The following is an 18740-nucleotide window of genomic DNA, read 5'->3' as shown; positions in this document are numbered from 1 at the left end:
CTGGAGAAGTGGAGAGCTTTGACATTCAGACCTGCTCGTGAAGGTGGTGGAGACCCCGCCAGGGAGGCTGTGTGTCATCAGCAGTAGGCACCCACCTCAGTCTGTGTTTCCAACAAGCAATAAAAAGCCGCTTCACATAAATGCAGTGCAATTTTCTGTTCCTCCCAGCAGGTTCCTTTTCCCCTCCTGTCATAGGTGCCATGGGGATTGCTCACCGAGGGATGACACCCTGGGAAAATGGGCGAGGGCTGCCAATGCTGGGCCCAGTTGGTGTCTGTTCTTTGCTAAGGCACGTTCCTAAAAGGCTGGTGAATCCAACAGAGAGCAGCAGCAGGATGTTCTGGGGGACACAAGACAACCAACAAGGAAAGGGCTTCTGCTCTTCAGATTTCCCTACTGCTCCTGGGAGGTGCCCGTGTCCCCAGTCTGTGATTGTTCTGCAAGTACGCGCATGGCTGCGGTCACCAGGGGAAATTCAAGCTCAGAGTTTCAGAGCAAGGATTCTTTCAAAGAGGCACAACGTAAATCTGTTTTGACCTGATTTGCAGCTCCGTTTCAGTCAAGCCCTCATTAAACTAAGCCTGTAAAACATGCAGAAGTTCCACCAGATTTGTGCTGTCCCTCGTTTTCCAGCCAGTCCTAAGCAGAGCAGAGTCGCCAGAACCGAGAGTGGTTTCTAAGAAACCTGCAACCCAGAACATGCACATATGTGATGTCTATAGCAACTACTTCATTGCATCCATTGCCATTCCAGAGCGGACTGCATCAAACAATAGAGTTACTGTGCACTGTCAAACTACCAGACAACTAATTAGGTCAGGAATAGAAGGAGTAAATGGACAGATGATTCAACTGTTGTTCTAAGACCCGTATGACAAGAAAGATGCCCCATCTAGATTCCTCATTAGCAGTAAGGATATAGTTTGTGCAGTTTGGACTATAAAAGCAATTTTTAAATGAATTATGCCACTGCCCACTGAACTGCTTTGGAGTTAAGCTAGGCTCTGCCAAATCAATTGGCCAGCCTGACCTATATATTCTGCCTATTGACATGCAGCCTGCTTTACTCTTTTGGCAGTTGTTTCAGTAAAAATTCAATGTGCTGATCTCCAGATGCCAAGGACAGGCCAATTGCGGGAAAACTGAAAGCAGTTTAGTGCCAGTGACCTGCCCTGACATGGGATTGCCACCTCCATGGCATTGTCACACTCTAGCACCATTCTCTTTCCTGCACAAAAGGTTTCAGCCCTAAGCATAGAGGACGAAAAGGAGGCAGCATTCACTTTTTTCCTCCCTTCCTAACCTCTTCTCCTCCCTACCATCTAGCACCTAGAACAAGAGAAACATGAACTGAGAAGGAGATTTGAGAACAGAGAAGGAGAATGGGAAGGAAGGGTGTCTGAACTGGAAAGCGACGTGAAGCAGCTGCAGGATGAGCTGGAGAGGCAGCAGGTCCACCTGCGTGAAGCCGACCGCGAGAAGACACGGGCCGTCCAGGAACTCTCCGAACAGAACCAAAGACTCCTGGACCAGCTCAGCAGGGTGAGTCACCACAGCACGGGGAGCACAGGCACCCAGTCACCTCGGTCACGGGAAAGGGCTTGCAGCTCTGCTAGAAATCACCTTTCAGGCAAATGAGTGGGAAAGCTTCCTCTTTCAAGAAAAAAAAAAACCAATTGTTCTGCATTTGGTCAGATTATGTGGGTGTCCCTATAAAACGTGCTGCTTTTAAACTGAATTTTACACCTTTACAGAATGCTGCGTTTCATTGGCAAACCAGTTCTGTTTCTGGGTTGAGTGGTCATTTACTGCATAAATGTCTCTCAACTGTTTTTTTTTTTTTAATCTAAAACTGATTTTAAAAAGTCTGTTTCTAACTTACAAGTAGGCTGAACAAATGTAGCAACAAGAAAAAAGCTTATCTGTGACCGTGAGGTGAACAGCTTTTTCTGACCTCCCTTTTTTTAATGTATATTGGCTATGATGTTGTAGAATTGAACATACCATGTCATTCTACGACAGTGTGTCCCTGCAGATAACTTTGCCATGGTCAGATGTGTGGGAACCTACTGAAATTCCTTGGAATGGCATGTTTCAGCAGAGAGCGCTCAACTTGCTCTTTAGGATTTTTGCTTTGAGGATTTATAGTGAGGCTGCTACATCAATCAGCCTAAGTGACTGAACGCTTCCAGCATGGGTTTCTTTAACAGCAAAAAACTTCAGTTTCTGCCCCCTCCCGCAGAAGTGAACCTGTCTTCTAGAATGAAGAACCTTGTTTTTTTCTCCCCACTGGACAGTTAGAACGAACCGTAATTTTAATGCTTGAGAACACAGTTACTCCAGCAGATGAAAGCATTTTCTTCTCACCAGTTGCTTATCCCCAAAATAGCATAGAACAAAAACACGCCACAGACTCAGGCTGAAGAGGCCCATCTAATGTTGTAAGAGCACATTTCAGACTAGATTCTGTCAGGGGTGAGTCTTTGGGGCTGACACAGGGATTGCCTAAGGGAGGGTCAAAACCTCAGTCATAACACTAGGACCAGAAGACTCTGCAGTGGGCCAAATATACAGGTCTCTTCACTTGTCTTCACTCGATCTGGGTATGCAGCTTTGCTGTGCCTCTGGAGGTGAGAAGAGCAGGTCTTGAGTATAACACTCTGTACTGACACTTGAGGAAATCATTCCTCATTCGGCTATAAATTTTCTCGTCAAGTCCTGAAAAAGCGACTTAGTCTGTGGATTTTTTTTTAAACTGGCTTTAAAAAACAAAAGCAAACAAAAAAACCCCAAACCTCCTTAACTCAGGAACACTGATAAGTTTATCGTGTTTTTAAAGTAGTATCTCCCAAGTGTAGCAGATGAGCTAGTGAAGATCTTTCACCTCTTCTCTGGACAGAGCTTCTCTCACACACAACATGGATGAGAGATTCCACCCAAGCCCATGCAGAGCTCCTGTGTTGTGTCAGTTTTCCTATCCAGGGCTAAGAACTTCGCTCCCATCAGATTTGGTCACCCTCAATGATTTTCTGTGTATGCACGATTTCCATCACTGCCTGGGAAATGTAAGATTTGTTATGGTCCCAGCATGAGCACAAACCGAAAGATCAGCCTAGCAGATAAGAGAGGAAAACCAGACAGCTTGCTTTGGGCTTTAAACCATGTAGGATTAAAGGAGCTTCAGGAGCCTCTCACGGCCCAGATGCTCAAAGACCCACTCAGCTAAGCCTTGTGCAAAGGAACCACCAGGTTAGGTCTACCAGCATGCAACGTCCAAGCATGTTCCCTTAGCTCCCTATTACTGCCAGAAGTAGTCTTCATCCACCCACTTCAGAATTGCCACATCCTGAGAAAAAGTTGAGTCTTAGTGCTGCCCTCCCTGCTCCAGCCCAGCCCTGTTGCCAGCTTGGAGAAGAGGACTGTTGTTCTACAATGCAGATGAGGCAGAAACTGGTAGAGACAGCTTACGCTTGCTGAGGCACAACTTGGTGCTCATCGAGTTCGTCACCTGGCCAAAACTTGCTAGTGACTTAAATATAGCAAGGGTGTAAACCGTCTTGCTGGAGTCATGAGAATCTGGGCAAATTGGAATAGAGTTGGGAACGGTCTGCTGGCGTTCACCCAGGGCTTTGGTTGAGGCTGTTTAAGATCTCAGCGTTACAGTTGCTGCTCCATAGCGCGACTGCAATTTTATTTGTCTGGTCTCTTATTCTGAAGAGGTCATTCATGTCATCCTTCAGGCAGTGGCAGTGCTTAAACCCTGCACCTACATAGTCCTGGCTCCTGTTGCTACTTAGGCTTTCAGTAAATAAAAAGGACAAATACAGCTGAATGGATGTGCTTGCCTACAGCTGCATTGCCATAGGTTGGAGTCTTGCTGGGGATCATGAACTGAGCACTGGGAGAGGAAGAAAACCTACAAAGAAGTGCTGCTGCAGCTTCTGTGAACTTTGATGTGTTGCTGGTACCCTCTTTGCATTCCTGGTTCTGCGTTTTGCACCTGTGTTGTGTCACAGTGGGTTGTTTGGAGCAAGAGGGCTATGAGAAGTCTGGGATAAGGCAGTGGAAAGACTTATTCAGAGCCTCAACTCTGCCCAGTCTGACACTTTACATCCTACTAGAGGCTTTACTCACAGGAGAGAAAGACAGGTTACTCTCTAGTACAAATCATTCTACGCGAGTAGGTACTAGCTCTTTAGATTTTAATTTCTGCAGTTTTTAGCAATTAACACCTTGTGGCCCAGTTTCACAATACCTGAGCATCTCTCTCCTGTGGAAGGTACTCCCTTGGCACTGGGCTCTGTGTCAGATGACAGTCTCGGCCTCACCAGCTACCAGCCCACCCAGTCCTGCCCGCTCCTTCGGGGGTCCCAGGACTTCAGCCCCTGTTACCTCAAAGCAGGGCAGCATCCACCATCTCCTTTATCCTACCCCTCCTCCCTGCTGTGGTGATATTCCTTCACCAACTAATTAAACTCTAGGACATTTTTTTGACCCTGCCTTCCCCCGAGATGAAAGGCCAACCCAAGAACATATTTTTTCCCAGTCTAAAGCTGGCACAATTGCTAACCACCAAGCATGCAGTCCCACACACCCGCACAAGGATAGCAAAGGGACCTGGAAAGCTCAGTCTTGCAATTAAAGCATGGGGCTGAAAAAAATGCATCCTCAATTCTGCAAAGACTGATACGGAAAACTCAAGGATAGGGATTCTAAGTCTGTTTCAGTCTCTAAAAATGGGGATAACAGTCTTGCCTCAAGAGTTGCCCAGAGGCTAAAATCAGGTCCTTAAAACAATTTGAGGTCTTCAGATGAGATGATAATATAGGAGAACTTTACATATCTAATAATAGTAAGTAGGCTGTAAGGAACTTTGCCTCCTCTTGAAATACAGCCTTTGGTGTGGTTCTGTGCTTTTAGCAGATACTGCCTGGGGTTATAACAGTATTAAACCATGGGGAAATTAGGTGGGCTGGACTGGGAGCTCATAGTGAAAGATGTGATTCAGATGCCAAAGATTAAGTTTAAAAAATAAGGTTATTTGGAGATCCTAATTTGCTAAGCGATGATTAAAATCCCTTCTGTGTGTTGATTTGATTTCCCTCCCCCTGCCTCAGCACAGCAAAGCATGTAGTAACTCTCAGCAGTGTGTCCACACCAAGCTAAATGCCCATTTTACCCAGGAGAACGGCAGAGCACATTGCGAGCAGCATGCCAAGGTGCATACCGCTCGCCATAAATGCTCCAAGATCAAGTACAGGAGTCAAAGTACAGTTTTGCCGAGAAAGTCGAGGCTTGGGAATTATTGCGTGTTCTGTTTCCAGCTCCTTCAGTCTCTCCCATCTGTTTCAGTTCCCCATTTGGAAAAAAAAAAATCTCCTATGCTTTCTGTCCTTTTGTGTTATAAAATTTGGAGGGAGTGGGTACAGGGAAAGGTCTCCTCTTACATGTGCTCACAGCACTTAACATGGCAAGAGTGCTAGCCCCACCTTTGGGCTTCTAGGACCTCCTAATGCAAACAACAACAAGCAGCCCTCTTCCTATAACAAGGCAACATATTACTACTTTGTCAGGAAGTGAATGAAAAAAAGACTTTCACACTGTTTCCAAGTGGCTTCACCAGATGGCTTTCCCACACATTTCCTGCTACCAGGCTCTGGGCTCCTGTAGCTGTTTGCTGCGTGTAGCTCAGGCGAGGATGTATCCTTCCCAGTTCGGCTGGGCTTCTTTTATAGTGCGGAGAGCACAAGGAAGTAATTTCACAATGTCAAGCTCAGGTAATTTTTGCAATGAAAAATCTGTTTTCAGTGGCAGGAAGAAGCGTGTCATCTTGCACCACTGAAATAGCTCTTTGTGTTAATAGAGGAGCGCTCGGCTGCCGCGGCATCCCTCAGAGGGGCCCTCAATCACCAAGTTCTCCTATGCGCTCAGCATCGAGTGCCAACATACTGCTACAAAAAATGAGGTGTTTCAGTCAATCCCTCTGGTACATCAAGAAAATGATCCGCCAGCCCACAAGGCTCCAAAGGAGGTTTTATTTGCTAGCCACAGAACCTTCCTTTCAGCAATATTTCAGTTGAAGGAGTTGTGTTTCTAACTTCACGCTGTAACATGCAGCATAGCTTCGGAGAATTGGCAGGCACTGCCTGGCTTTAATTTGAGAGAAACATGTTTTTATTCAAGAGTGAGCTGACCATACTATATTCTCCTTTCCAAGTCACTTTTACTTTAAATACATCCTTTTGTAGTCAACAACACACAAGAGAGGCAGCTCTGTTCTCAATTATGGATTTGAAGAGATTTTTCTGAATGGTTGTTTGTTGGGTCTGTCAGCACAGGAACAATGTTGGTTTTAAGAAATCCAGACTAACCATTGAAAAAAGTTACAGCAACAAGTGTGCTGGGCAAGATTCTTTGCTTTTGCCATGCCAGAGATCTGCAGCCATTATGCCATGAGCTAGCTTGTCTAACTCCTTATTTTACCTGTACAGATGCTTAATACAAGCCTCCTTATGTTTCTTGTTTATAAAGTTGTCTCCAATAGCCCAGCACGGTGTATTGGGAAACTACATGCTTAGCGCAGAGGCAAGTAAGTCAGACTGAATTTAAGTACTGCTTCAGGGGGGTTATTTTTAAACAGAAGAGGATCCTGAGTGGACCTAGGCTCAAGGAGAGTTGCTTTGACTAGCCCCACATTTCAAGGCACAGATTAGTCACTAAACTGAATTATTTTTTATAAAATGCCTCTAGATTTTGCTGTGGCTCGGTTTACTGGTGCTACTCAGTAAGGGGTAGCTTACTGTAAGGAGCTCCCTACCAAGATACCGAATAGCATATGGAGTCCTGCATAGCAAATCTTGATCAGCATCACCCCTGAGCAGTGTCAATTAGATGGAGGGGGGAGATTGCACAAGAAAAGGCAGCATCCCTTCCTCTTGAAGGGGCTGGAGTACCTGCATTTCATGGCAGCTTAGGTAGGGCTGCGCAGTCCTTGGAGCAGGCAGACAGCCCTTCCAGCACTGCTCTGTGCCTGTCACAAGGCACACTTACGTTACACATGGTGAGGCGAAGGGAAAGCCGATACCAACACAAGGCCGAGCCAGACACTGAGGCCAGCAAACCTCCCCTTAACCACATCAGGCACCTTCCAGCTCCCTGCCCCTCTGGAGCATCGGCAGATCTGAGCACCACGTAACCAGGTCCCAGATTACCCAGTGAATACTGATTAGTGCACATGCAGGAAAGGCTCCTTCTCACCAGCTACTTCTCCGCTAACAGAGAGCACTTGTTAATAATTCAGCTTCATGCCACATCAGGACTGGAGTGCCAAGGCTTTCTATGCTAAAGCTGTAAATATAGGACGTGACTGCAGCCGCGTGTTCGCGCCTGCAAAGTCCTTCAATGAAATGATTCAGTGCCCTAGAAGGTACTGAAGACACATCTTGAGGTCGCTGCTGAGTGGCACTCGCCCACCATCCATCTGGAGGAAGGGATACAGGCAGGAAGAAAGGCTCAGACCTCTACTGAGAGTCTGGCCATGCCTGCAGCACCCCTTAGCCCCATTTTAGGGCACCCAGAGCTTTAGGAGCCAACTGGAATGAGGATATCCAGATTCCAAGGCATGAAGGCATAAATGCATCAAACACCAAAGAAATAGTTTCAGCAAAGGTGGGGGGAGGCACCCCTACATGTTTTGCCCAAAGCTTTTACACCCACCCATTTCACACAAGATTTTTACCCTTGTATCCTCTGGTTTAAATACTGGTGAGCACTGAGGGAATGGTCAGAAAGCTACACACCGAATAAAACAGGGGCACACACAGCTACTGAACCACAGCGCAAAGCCCTCCCTAGGAAAAGGGTTGAAAAATTGCTATGAAGGTAAAAAAAAATTATGTTACTATTAAGGCAGCGGAACTACAGAAATCCCTGCTCGTGGGAGACAGGATAGCATCTGTCTGACCCACAGGCTGGGTGGGACCCTCACCCTCCCCTGGGGCAGCGGAGCAGGTACCCCGCCATCCCTGGGGTCCCCTTGCTGGTTGCTAGGTGACAGCACACCACGGTCCCAGCTGGTGATGTTGCTGTGGCAACCGAGTGTGATTTCTCTGCTTGTAATGCCATGACAGTCAGCGGACACGCAGGGCGACGCACTCGTGACGTCCAAGGCAGGCGGGCAGGTGGCAGAGGTCCATCTGCCACCCCCGTAGGCTCGGCTCACTGCCAGGATGTGTCCCCAGCATCCGCCACTTCATCCCCCTGTTCGCCTCCCTGTTCAAGGCAATGTTTCCCCCAGAAAATCACCCTGGAGGTCTCCCAGCCCAAGGCAGCCTGTTGTCCATGCCGCCACCTGTGAGCTTTTGAGCCAGCTGGGGGAAAGATAAACATTTTATTTCTTTAGTAAGAGCAGCCCCTTGTAAGCAGGTGGATCAGCCCACATGAAGGTGATTCCACCCAATGCACAACGCGTCTCCCCCTGCAAGTCCAGCTCTGGGAGCACAGCGCAACAGGAATGGTTGTCTGCCAGAGCCACTTAACATCCACGCTGCCTATGGCTCATCTCAGGTCTTCAGAGGCTTGTGGTGCCTGGGTGGAGCAGCGGAGAGTGGCTCCTTGAGATATCCCCAGAGCTCCTGCCCGCCCCCACCCTGGGCAGCACATCAGCAGGGAACCATCGGACGCTATCTGGGACAAATGTACATAAGTGTTAAGCACCTGGTAGTCAGCCATACACTGCTCTTCTCTGCACTTCGGCTGAGCCCAGCTCACAGCCCAGCTTTCACCTCTATGAAGTGGTTCTGGAACAGATTTCAGGAGGTTCTGCAAGGCTTCTCTGCCTTGAGACATTAGCAGCACCACTAAGCCATGAACATCTTAAAGCAGGAATCCAACGTCAAACTGAAGTTGAACTTGTTCTGGAGTGAGGAGATAATGAGTCCCTTCCTCCCCTCTTGCACTGCACTAAATATTTTAAGTGGCTGTTCTGTTTGGGTCCAGGTCTTTGTTTATGGAAATTGTTTTATCATGCAATAGCTCAGAGGTAGGAACACATGGCAGAAGAGATTTTTTTCAAAATATTTCTGCTTATTCACACTTGCTGTAAACACTTCCTCCAGGAGATTCTAGAAAGTAGGACACAAGGTGTTTGCATCCAGCCACTGCATTACTAGCTAGAACCAGAGCTAAACATGACTGAATGCTTCGCAAATATCCACAGAAGAAAAACCCAATTAAAAGCATTTGATCTTTAAAGAGCCATTCTGGGTTATAAAGTTTGCACACCTTATAATGAAATTCCTTTTTTTTTTAAGTAGGATTGCTTTTTCTAAATGCAATTTAGTAGACAATAGCTCAAGAGGGAGGTTTCTTCTACAATGAGGAGTTTTTTGCCAGCTGTATTAGGTGCTCTGATTACCCATGAAATCATGGAGGCCCCTTGCAAAACAGCCTAAAGCTTAATCAACATTTTGTTTGGAGTGGAATTTAGCAATACCCAGTTTATTCTGAGCACATATATAGGATCAGTAAGACTCTCTTGCTGACTTCTGTTGGGTGCGCAATGCAATACAGAGCTGGCTTATGCTTGGCACTACCACCCATGGGGATGGGAAATGCCCCCTGAGAAGGGAACAAGCAGCTGTCTGGAGGTGAGAGTACAACAGGAAACAACTGACAGATTAGGACAGAAAATCAAGTGACCTGCAGGACAGAGTGACTGGGGTAAAAAGTTGCTCATAAGTAGACCAGGAGAGCATTTAACTTGGAGGAGATACAGGTTGGCCTAACAATTTCATGAGCTATCCTCCTGTAGAGGCTTAGTTCCATAGCTGCAGAGATCTGCACCAGATTTCCTTCACAGACAGGACCCCCATCAGTGTCTGAGGTGGGGGACCACCAAGATCTGAAGCGTAGGGAACATTTCCGTTGACTTTTCTCACCATCTCCTAACTGTTCTTCCCTGGAAGGTTCTAATGTTGAAGCATGTAAAGAACATTTTTGAAAGGAAGAATTACTTGCATAGTTTCAGCTGGGTTATGATTCTACCAAGATCAGGGCAGTAATGCAGATGTGCAATAAGTGTGTAGCTATCACAGAACAATTGCAAGATCTGGAGATACATGAGTACCTAACACATCCAGGTTACGTGAATTTGCCCTTTAAATACCATTTACTAATTCCACTGTGCGGTTCATCTGACCTGAAAAAAAAAATCTGTTGTATTTTGTCTTCATTGCTTCCCCCTTCCCTTTTGTCATTCTGTCTTTCTCCCTTCCTGGATACATCTCAAAAATCAGCTGAAGCCTAACTTCTCACCAGCCTCAGGTGATAAGTTGTCAGGTAGGCAGCAGTCTCTGCAGTTTTATTCCTTAAGCTGATATGAGACCATGTTATCCCTCAGTTCCTTTGGGGTCAGCTTGGCCTCCAGTTTCAGTACACCAAGACGAAAAAATTTAGCCTGGATTCCCCTGCTCTCCAAATCTTTGGAAGTCTACTCCTGAATCCACTTCCAGACTTGGCACAGTTTTGTAGTGACAGGGGTGCTCTTAGAAAGCTGTTCTGTTTGGCAGCTATTTAGGATAAGTTCTTCATGTTTACTTGTTGAACAAAGCACCATTGTATTTGGTTGCCTACAAGCTTGGATCAAGGAAGACTGAAGCCTTCTGCAACTCAAGTACAGACCAGCAGATCTGTTGCTCACGCCAGGACCACGAGGCAGGTACAAACCTTGAGACTTCCTAGAGGGAAGGGTCTACAATTGCAAGAGATCCATAGTCCCAGTAGCTTTTGCAGGTGATGTGTTCAAGGACCAAGTAAACACCCACAAGTTTTAACAGAAGGGGACATCTCAGAGAAGTAAAGAGTTCTCCTTTGTTTCTTGGTTAGCAAATGTTTTGCATGGATTTTCTTGCAACACCAGAAAACTGAGGCACAGAGAGACTCAGCAATAATTCTCAGTGTAAGCCAATAAACAAGACCCTAGTAAAGGAAAAATCTCCTCTCCACTTAGACTGCACAAGAGTTTGCACGAGCTTTTCTCTTGGTCTTACAGACTAGGGATGACTTGTTTGGAGTTTTCTTTGGTTGGTTGGTTTGGGTGTTGTTTTTTTTTTTTCTTTAAGTGTGGTTAGGACTGTAGCGAGCTATGTCCCATACTGAAAGTGTACCACCCACAGAAACAGCTGCTGGTCCAGCCATTAATCCTTTGTGGAGTTTAAGTTTCATTCTCTACATCCATTACATAACGGACAAGGTGTATAAGTTGCAGGATAAGAATTAGACTGGAGGTGAAGAAAAACAGCCTAGCTGTAAGGTTAGCTGAGTAGGAGAACAGATGGCCCAGAGATTCTACATGGTCTGCATCAAAGGAAGCTTTCAGGAAGTGGCCAAGTAGTCACCAGTCAGGCAGGGGCAGGGCTGGCCAGTTTTTGCCTTGGCATAAGAGCTAGGCAAAGTGAAGTCTGAAAGAGGCCTCCTGAGGTTGCTCTCTTTTATGCAGGCAAGACTTACGCCAACATCAGGTCAAGTCTTCCTGCTATTTAGCAATATTGAAGGAAAGAGGCAGAGAAGCCTGAAGGAATACTCACAAGAAAGAAGTGATTCTAAGACTTTGGAACAGACTTGTATCTTCACTTTATATGGGCATAAAGTAACCAAGGGGTGAAAACAAATGTAAACAGGGGGCTATTCAGAAGTAGGTTCCAACCTTCGCTTGAACATGAGCTCTTGAACAGACTCAGATATTGGGAGAGTCGTGCTTTCCAGCAGATTTATGTTTAGATGAAGCTAAATGAGAAAGCCTGAAATGACCGTGTTTGTTCAGAAGAGATTGTAGAATTTAGCAGTGTGATATTTGTCCAAATAGCACCTATTGATCGGCTATGAAATTGCACAGGGATTTGCTAACTCAAATTACTTCTGTAGTTTTTGTCTCTAATCCAAAGAGATTTACTTTCCTAGGCTTTACTGGGTGTTGTATTTCACTCTGTGCACGAATTCTTCCTACATGTTGTGCTTCTTCCTTATTTCCCTCTCCACCTTAGCACAAGGGACCAGACATCTTAGTGAAGACCAACTAATAAATATTCAAAGCTTTATGAGCTCAAAGCAAGTGCTTATAAAATTGATGATTTCATTAATACTACTACCTCTTCCTGGGGCCCTTCTGTGCCTGAAGCACCGGTGCCACGGACACAGGCCCTTATCCCGCAGAACTGCAGACAAGGAGGGGTCTCCCAGTCTTGGGCTGCTTTATAAACCTTTGCTGCAAGAAAGCACTAACCCCAGATCTGCAGAGCTACCCAGAGTCCATCTCAGTCAAGGCAAGACAGCCCAAAAAGCCACATTCAACCAGCTCAGGCTCATCTGGCTTGTTTTCACAGTCCAGAGGAAGGAGCTCAGCCCACAGGGAGAGGTGGAAAAGAAGAATACACACTTGGGAACAGTATTATTTTTTTTCCTGCCAGATGCAATCACATATCCCTGGTGCTTTTAAAACTAAGTAAACACAGGCACCTGAAGATCTCCCAGGCAGCACCCTGCCTTCACATGGAGCCCGTGCTGGACACAGACTCCAAACCAAGAAAACAGAGAATGGTTCCATTTAAGAGCAGGACTGCAGGCAGGCAAGCAGAAACATTGCTTACAAGCAATTTTCTTGACTGGCTGGAATAGACAGGCCAAGCACCATTTTACATGTTGAACCCCTTGCAGGGGAGGCAGGTGCCACTGCAGAAACCTCTACTGAGATTGTAGCCTCCAATTTGTACAGTCTAAAACTACTCCTCAAAACCCACCTACAGAGGATTAACAGGTTGATTTACTTCATTTAAAGAGGCCTCCTCCATTCCAGGCATTATCCAGCCTGGCAGCTCAGAGCTGCTTACTGAGATTAGCTCTGGCACTGTGAGACACAGCCCATCAGCTGCAGGCTGCTGTCAGCAGCTCCTTCCTTTCAAAGGAGTCATTTGGATCAGGCTTTGAAACCTTGGGAAATTCCCTCTGTCTTCCCATCCTTCATAATCCTCCATCAAGAGGCAGTACCTCAGACTAAGAAGGTCGAGTTGGGGGAGAGGGAAGGAGACGGACAGCCTTTCCCCTGCGTTATAGCTCACTGCCTCACCTCAACACAGGAAGGGAAGATTCGGCCAGTGCGGGTCAGTTCCAGACCACTTAGCTGTAGTGCTCCTGGTCCCAGATATGGGCCTCCTCCATCAGTCTCTGGCCCTTCTCATGGCCAGGGAGCACACTACCAAGAAAATATTTTGCTATGCAAAACAGGTGATGCAGAAGCCTTTCCAAGCATGAACTAGTTCAAATGAAGGTATTAGCTCTCCTGCCTCTTTTAATCTCCCTAAGAAGAGCTATAAGCCACCCCAGGTCAGGGAAAATGGCCTAATCTGACCAAAATGCCTGTTCAGACTTGCATACCAAGCAGCCTGTGATGTTAACCCTTCCCACAGCTCAGGGAATGTGATACAGAGCCAGCTGGCCATGGTGCAACTGGGCTCACCCTGGGGACAGGGAAGGACAAGAGAGCTACTTATGCTGGACAGCCATTGCCAAAGCACACACCTACACCTAAATATGTATATACACATATAGCCCCCTCCACTCTTCCCTCCCCTCACATCACTTTGCGTACAAGACGCTTGCATGAGGCACCTGCTAATATTTCAAGCATGTGAAGTGGACAGTTTTCATCCAACCTGTGTCAGCACCACAGACTGAAATGATGAGGTGGAAGTATGATACAGTCTGCTGGTGCCACAAGAGTGCAGACGGATGGGCAACCGTCTTGCAACACCACAAAAGCCTAGTCTGCCCCTTTGTGTAAGAGTGGATGAGGCCACTGCAGGCTAAGTTGGAAACATCAAGGCCAAGTTGCTGCTTCCTTAATAGCACAGGGAATTTTTTTTGCTTGTGTACCAAGTCTCACATATTCACCACAGAAGAGGCAGTACTTCAAAGGCACTCAAGTAATCACTTTCTGGTGCATTCCACCAGCATCGTCAGGCAAATGTCCATAAATACCCTTCTCACATATCTTGTCTCACTGAGATTATCCTTGTCTCCTTGGCAACTGTCAGATGATGTACAGTGCTAGCAGGGATTAGCCCCAATGAGCCTTATAACCCTTGTGTAAATTCCTACTCTACGAAGAGACCTAGCCAAACACTCTTCTTTCCTGGTAATGTTAAAATGTTGCCATAAACAATATTAAATCCCAGAACCTTTCAGTAAACCTGAGTAAGGATGAAAACAATATGGAGCTTTTTAAGTGGTAGTATTTGTTTTGTCCTCCAAACAAGTAAGTTTGAGACATGTGGATATACTTGGCGTTTCACAGCTTGACAAGTAAAGCTGTATTTTGAATCAGTACTTAAGAGAAGGCTTGTGCTGAAAACTTGGGCTCTAATATCTTTATCTCCTTTGTCCGTTGGTGCCAGTGGGGATCATGCTGGGAAATTCCAAATCCCCGCAAGAGCTTAAACTTATGCTACACTTTAACCTATTAATTTCTGAAAACTAACCTGGTTTCAGGTCAACACTTGAAATCCATGTGCATATTCTTGTCTGACACCAGCTGTACTGAGACTTTCTGCCTCTGAGCAGGCAGCTATGGGCTGCATCCTTATGCCCCACTCCTTTATCAAGACATGACCAAAGCATCAAGTCAAGGAGGTACAGCCCCAACACCACAAACTTTCTGCAACTGGAGCATTTCTCTGCTCTGTACCATGTTTGGGCCTGGTGAGGAAAGTGATGTTTCCCCCTTGGTACCCCACTTGGCCTGCCTGGGCACCCAGAGCAGGCTTTTGCCATGCGTGGTACTAATGTCACACAGATGAGACCTGCCTGCACATAGGAAAAGCAGGGTATGCCAGTGCAGGGATCCAAGGAGCACCGCATTACACATAAGTGCTCAGGGTTGGAGCATCCAAGTGATAACAGCCTGTGGTGCACAGGTGACACAGTTAAACTACTTGTTCCTTCCTGAGTCCATTTGAGTCTTTATAATGCCCCAGCTTAGGGAGACCTGCTCTAATTCAATAGTACAAAAAAAAAATCTTTCAGTAGAGCTGAGGAAAGGAGGCGAAGAGAAGCACCAGTACCAGCAGCAACAGCAAAGCCAGGCACACTACAGCAGAAATAAAAGTATTTCTGCAATTAAGCAAACAAATCTCTGGCACAGCATTGTGTCTATATATGAATTCAACAATGTGCCATGGCTGATATCTATTAGACTAATCAACTAGAGAGCACTGAGAGAGAGGAGGGGAAAAAAGGTCTCCAAGATTGTTGCAGGAGGTAGGTCACAAAACAGCCAAGCCAAGGGGTGACGGGGAAGTCAGTGTAGGCAGGGCAGTGACAGGCAGAAGAAAATCCAAGTCTTGGCACAAGCTGGTTAGCAGTGATGCAACATGATTTCTTTGCATGCTGCTGTGGACCTGTTCGCTCCCCAGCCATCTGCCAGCTCCAGCGCACACCTCATCACGTGGGAGACAGGAGGGGGAAAAAGGGTCAGTGGCTTAAGACAGGCGATTTTTAGCAAAGATAGGATAAAAGTCTTCCTAACTCACTCACATGCCTATGTACTAGCAGAAGTTTTAAGCGACACCATTTTAGACACTCCTGCACACAGCACGCACTCAGATTTAGTATTGCTACCACAGGCTTGTGCGCGTAGAGAAATTCAGCCACAGCAGCGGGAGGAATAAAAACTGCTGGGAGCGGAGTATCACGATCTCATCTGTCACTGATCACATTATTCTTGCTTTTGGGCAGCAAGAGGAAGAGAAAGTTAATCATTTATATGCAGAGCTGCTAGGGAAGATCCCAGATTAAAATCCTGCTGTAGTAACATGAGGACTGGAGCAGTAGATCAGACCGTGCTCAAGTGCAGGATAACCCACACACCCTCGTGCAAGGCAGCCCTCTCTGCTGAAGGCAAAGCGATAAAAGAACGTAACTGGAAAGCAAGGAAAGTTGCCACAGTTAAAGTATGAGCCCACTCCAGCGGGGCTTTCAAAATGAAGCCCACTCCAGCAACCCGGTAACTTGGTAGGCAGGCTTTGAGACTGGAGAGCAGCTGCTGCCACTCCACTGTTGTGGTGGTGGTGCGCTTTAGCTGGTCTGCTGTTACCTAGTTAGGGCCAGAAAGCACACACACAGGGCAGATGACACTCATCAGTACTGACATTTGCTTGAAAGCACCAGAGCCAAAACCAGCAGCATTTTCCCCTCCCTCTCCCTCTTCTCCCCAAGGGCACCCATAGGTCTTTACACACGCTGCCCCTCCAAGACAAATCGCTGAGGGTGAAATAGCGAATTTTGGTGTTGGGGGGAAACATGCTCCCCTTCCTCTGGTTGTGACAGCTTTAGCAAAGACGCTACTTCTTTCCAGACAAAGCCTCAGCCCTGAAACCTTCAGCCACCAGGGAAAACAGATCTTTTCTCAGCATCAGACACACAGGACAGGCTGCTCATTCTCACAGCACATCAGCGCAACGTTTTCCAGCCTAAGATCTTGCAGGTCTCCACACCGCAGTGCTGGTTTGCAGGCAGCCTCGCAGCTTGGCTGCAGATCACCCCCAAGCCCATGTCCCTGCTGCATGCCCCAGCTCACTGTGCCCATGGGCTTGGTTGTCAGAAAGCAACAGCCTCAGTGCCAAAAAAGCACAGCTTGAATGAGTCTTACCACTCTAGGCAGCATCTCCAACTGTGAGAGAAAGGGCTTTCAACTGAATGACGCCTGACCCACATTTGCAAAACCTTGGCTGTAGGTGCAAGTTGGAGTAGAGCATGTGTGTGCCAAATCTGCTGCCCACAGCCAAGCACAGAGCCTTCGTCTGCAACGCTTTCAGGGGACTCCAGTTCACCCGCATTTCTCTAACACAGCTCTTGGGATGTTGCTGCAACAGGTTTCTCTTCTGACAGTACTCCACCTCTACCAGAAAAATAACTGAATACTTGAGGGGTTTGTGGCTGAGGTGGCTTCCCCCATACAGGACCATCCATGCTTTACCTTAAATGATATTCACAGATGCATGAAAGCCTGAGACTCATGCAGAGAGGGGCTCTTTCGAAGTTCCTGATAATGCATTCCCCTGCATGTTTATGATTTGGCAGTGCACAGTATATTTTATACACCATCCTACAGAGTGTGCTGCACCCACCTTGTTTTTCAGCTAAGTTTGCTGTCCGCATCTACTTGCTTTATTTTTTATTTTCAAGCACAGATTTTTGTAGGACTTCAAGTACCAAAATCCCAGTGAGTTTGCCAAAAGCTGTTATTTAAATAAATTCATGCAAGAACTTGTTAAAAGCTAGTCTGTGGGAAGACAAGGCTCCAAGGAGAGATCAATATTCTTATTTCTTGACCCTCCCATCATCCAGAGACTCTGGCCACAGCAACACCCATGCAGTCTCTTCAGGGAAGCGCCTCACCTGCCAGGCTGGCACATGCATAAGGAGCTCACTCACAGGAGTGCAATCTCAGCAGCTTCCCCAGAGCTGGGTTGCAGGTGTTGTGCAGAAAACTTACCCTCAACTTCAAATACACCTGCGGTGGCTTAATTTCACAGCTCAGGCTCGTGCTAGAAGCTACCATTACATATTTGCCACTACAAACTGCTGTGGAGGTACAGACTGCTCTGAAGGCCAAGCCCCTGCCCTGGGGATCTGCACCTCAAAGACCCAGTCCCCTTAGTGCTTACGCCTGTGGCGCTGCACAAAAAAGCAAACAAGTACTTCTGTGCTCAGGCATCTGCTGCACTGAGTCAGAAGCTGAACCTTAGTGGAAAAGGAGCAAAGCTGGGCTGAGAGGAGACGAGTGTTCCTGCACTTATTACATATGGTAATGTACAGGGTATAGATCTATATTCGACTTCAGCAGATCAGAGTGCTCGGATGTTATTACTACCACATTGTAATTATCTTTTGCCAGCAGTCACCAAGAGCAAGGTCTGCCTTGTGCTCAAAGTCTGCTCCAAAGACCTTATGCTCTAAACAAATCTTTTCATGCTGCCAAGGGAGAACAATACAGGGATAGCTGGAGGCTGCTGAAGTAGAGGAATAGGGATTGCCAAGTTCAGTGGCGTCTCTAGAAGCTTGTTGTCTGCAGGTATCCAGCACAGTTCTGCTGTGCTTAGAATGATGGATCAAACACTAGCTGACCAACAAATATTTAACTAAAATGTTACCTAACAGCTCCAGAACAATCCTTCCAGAAAGTACATTTGGACCTTTTTATTTAAGCATTGCAATTGTGACATGCTGCCATGTGGGGTGTGGTTTTTTATTCCAAAACTTTGTGATGCACTTGCTTATTTTTATGGCACTTACCTTTCATTTATGACCCTACGGCACCTATCAGTGATAAAAACATTTAGAGAAGAGAAAGCTTTAATGGAACGGTTTGAAGCTGTAGCTCCCATCCTGGCCAATATTTACTAAAGGGTTTGGGTTTCCTTATTTTTCTGTAGAAAGGAGCCACAAGTTTTACCGCATTAGCTATGAGAAATCATCTTTCTGCACAGAACATCTTCTATCTTGCTTTAGTCATGTCAAACTCAAAAAAAAAAAGACTTCTTAGCTCTTGCTCCTCTGGGTTTTGAAACAGATTTATCGAGTTCTGAAAGAAATGAGCAAACACATCAGTACTGTTTTTAAGAAACAGCCTGGTGGAAGTTACCAGGAGTCAGACCTGGCAGCGATTTAAAAGCCAATAAAACATCTCC

At 46.4% G+C, this 18740-nt stretch overlaps 1 protein-coding gene across 1 annotated transcript in view; it reads left to right on the top strand.

Annotated features, from left to right (window-relative positions):
• The window catches only part of BICDL1 (BICD family like cargo adaptor 1), a 51868-nt gene that overhangs the window by 3779 nt on the left and 29349 nt on the right, over positions 1 to 18740 (top strand). The window contains 1 exon segment of the mRNA XM_075434433.1: positions 1327 to 1542. Coding sequence (XP_075290548.1) covers positions 1327 to 1542 — 216 coding nt within the window.

The sequence above is a fragment of the Opisthocomus hoazin genome, chromosome 13, assembly GCF_030867145.1.
Source record: "Opisthocomus hoazin isolate bOpiHoa1 chromosome 13, bOpiHoa1.hap1, whole genome shotgun sequence".
Lineage (NCBI taxonomy): Eukaryota > Metazoa > Chordata > Aves > Opisthocomiformes > Opisthocomidae > Opisthocomus > Opisthocomus hoazin.
This window is presented reverse-complemented; position numbering and strand designations above follow the sequence as displayed.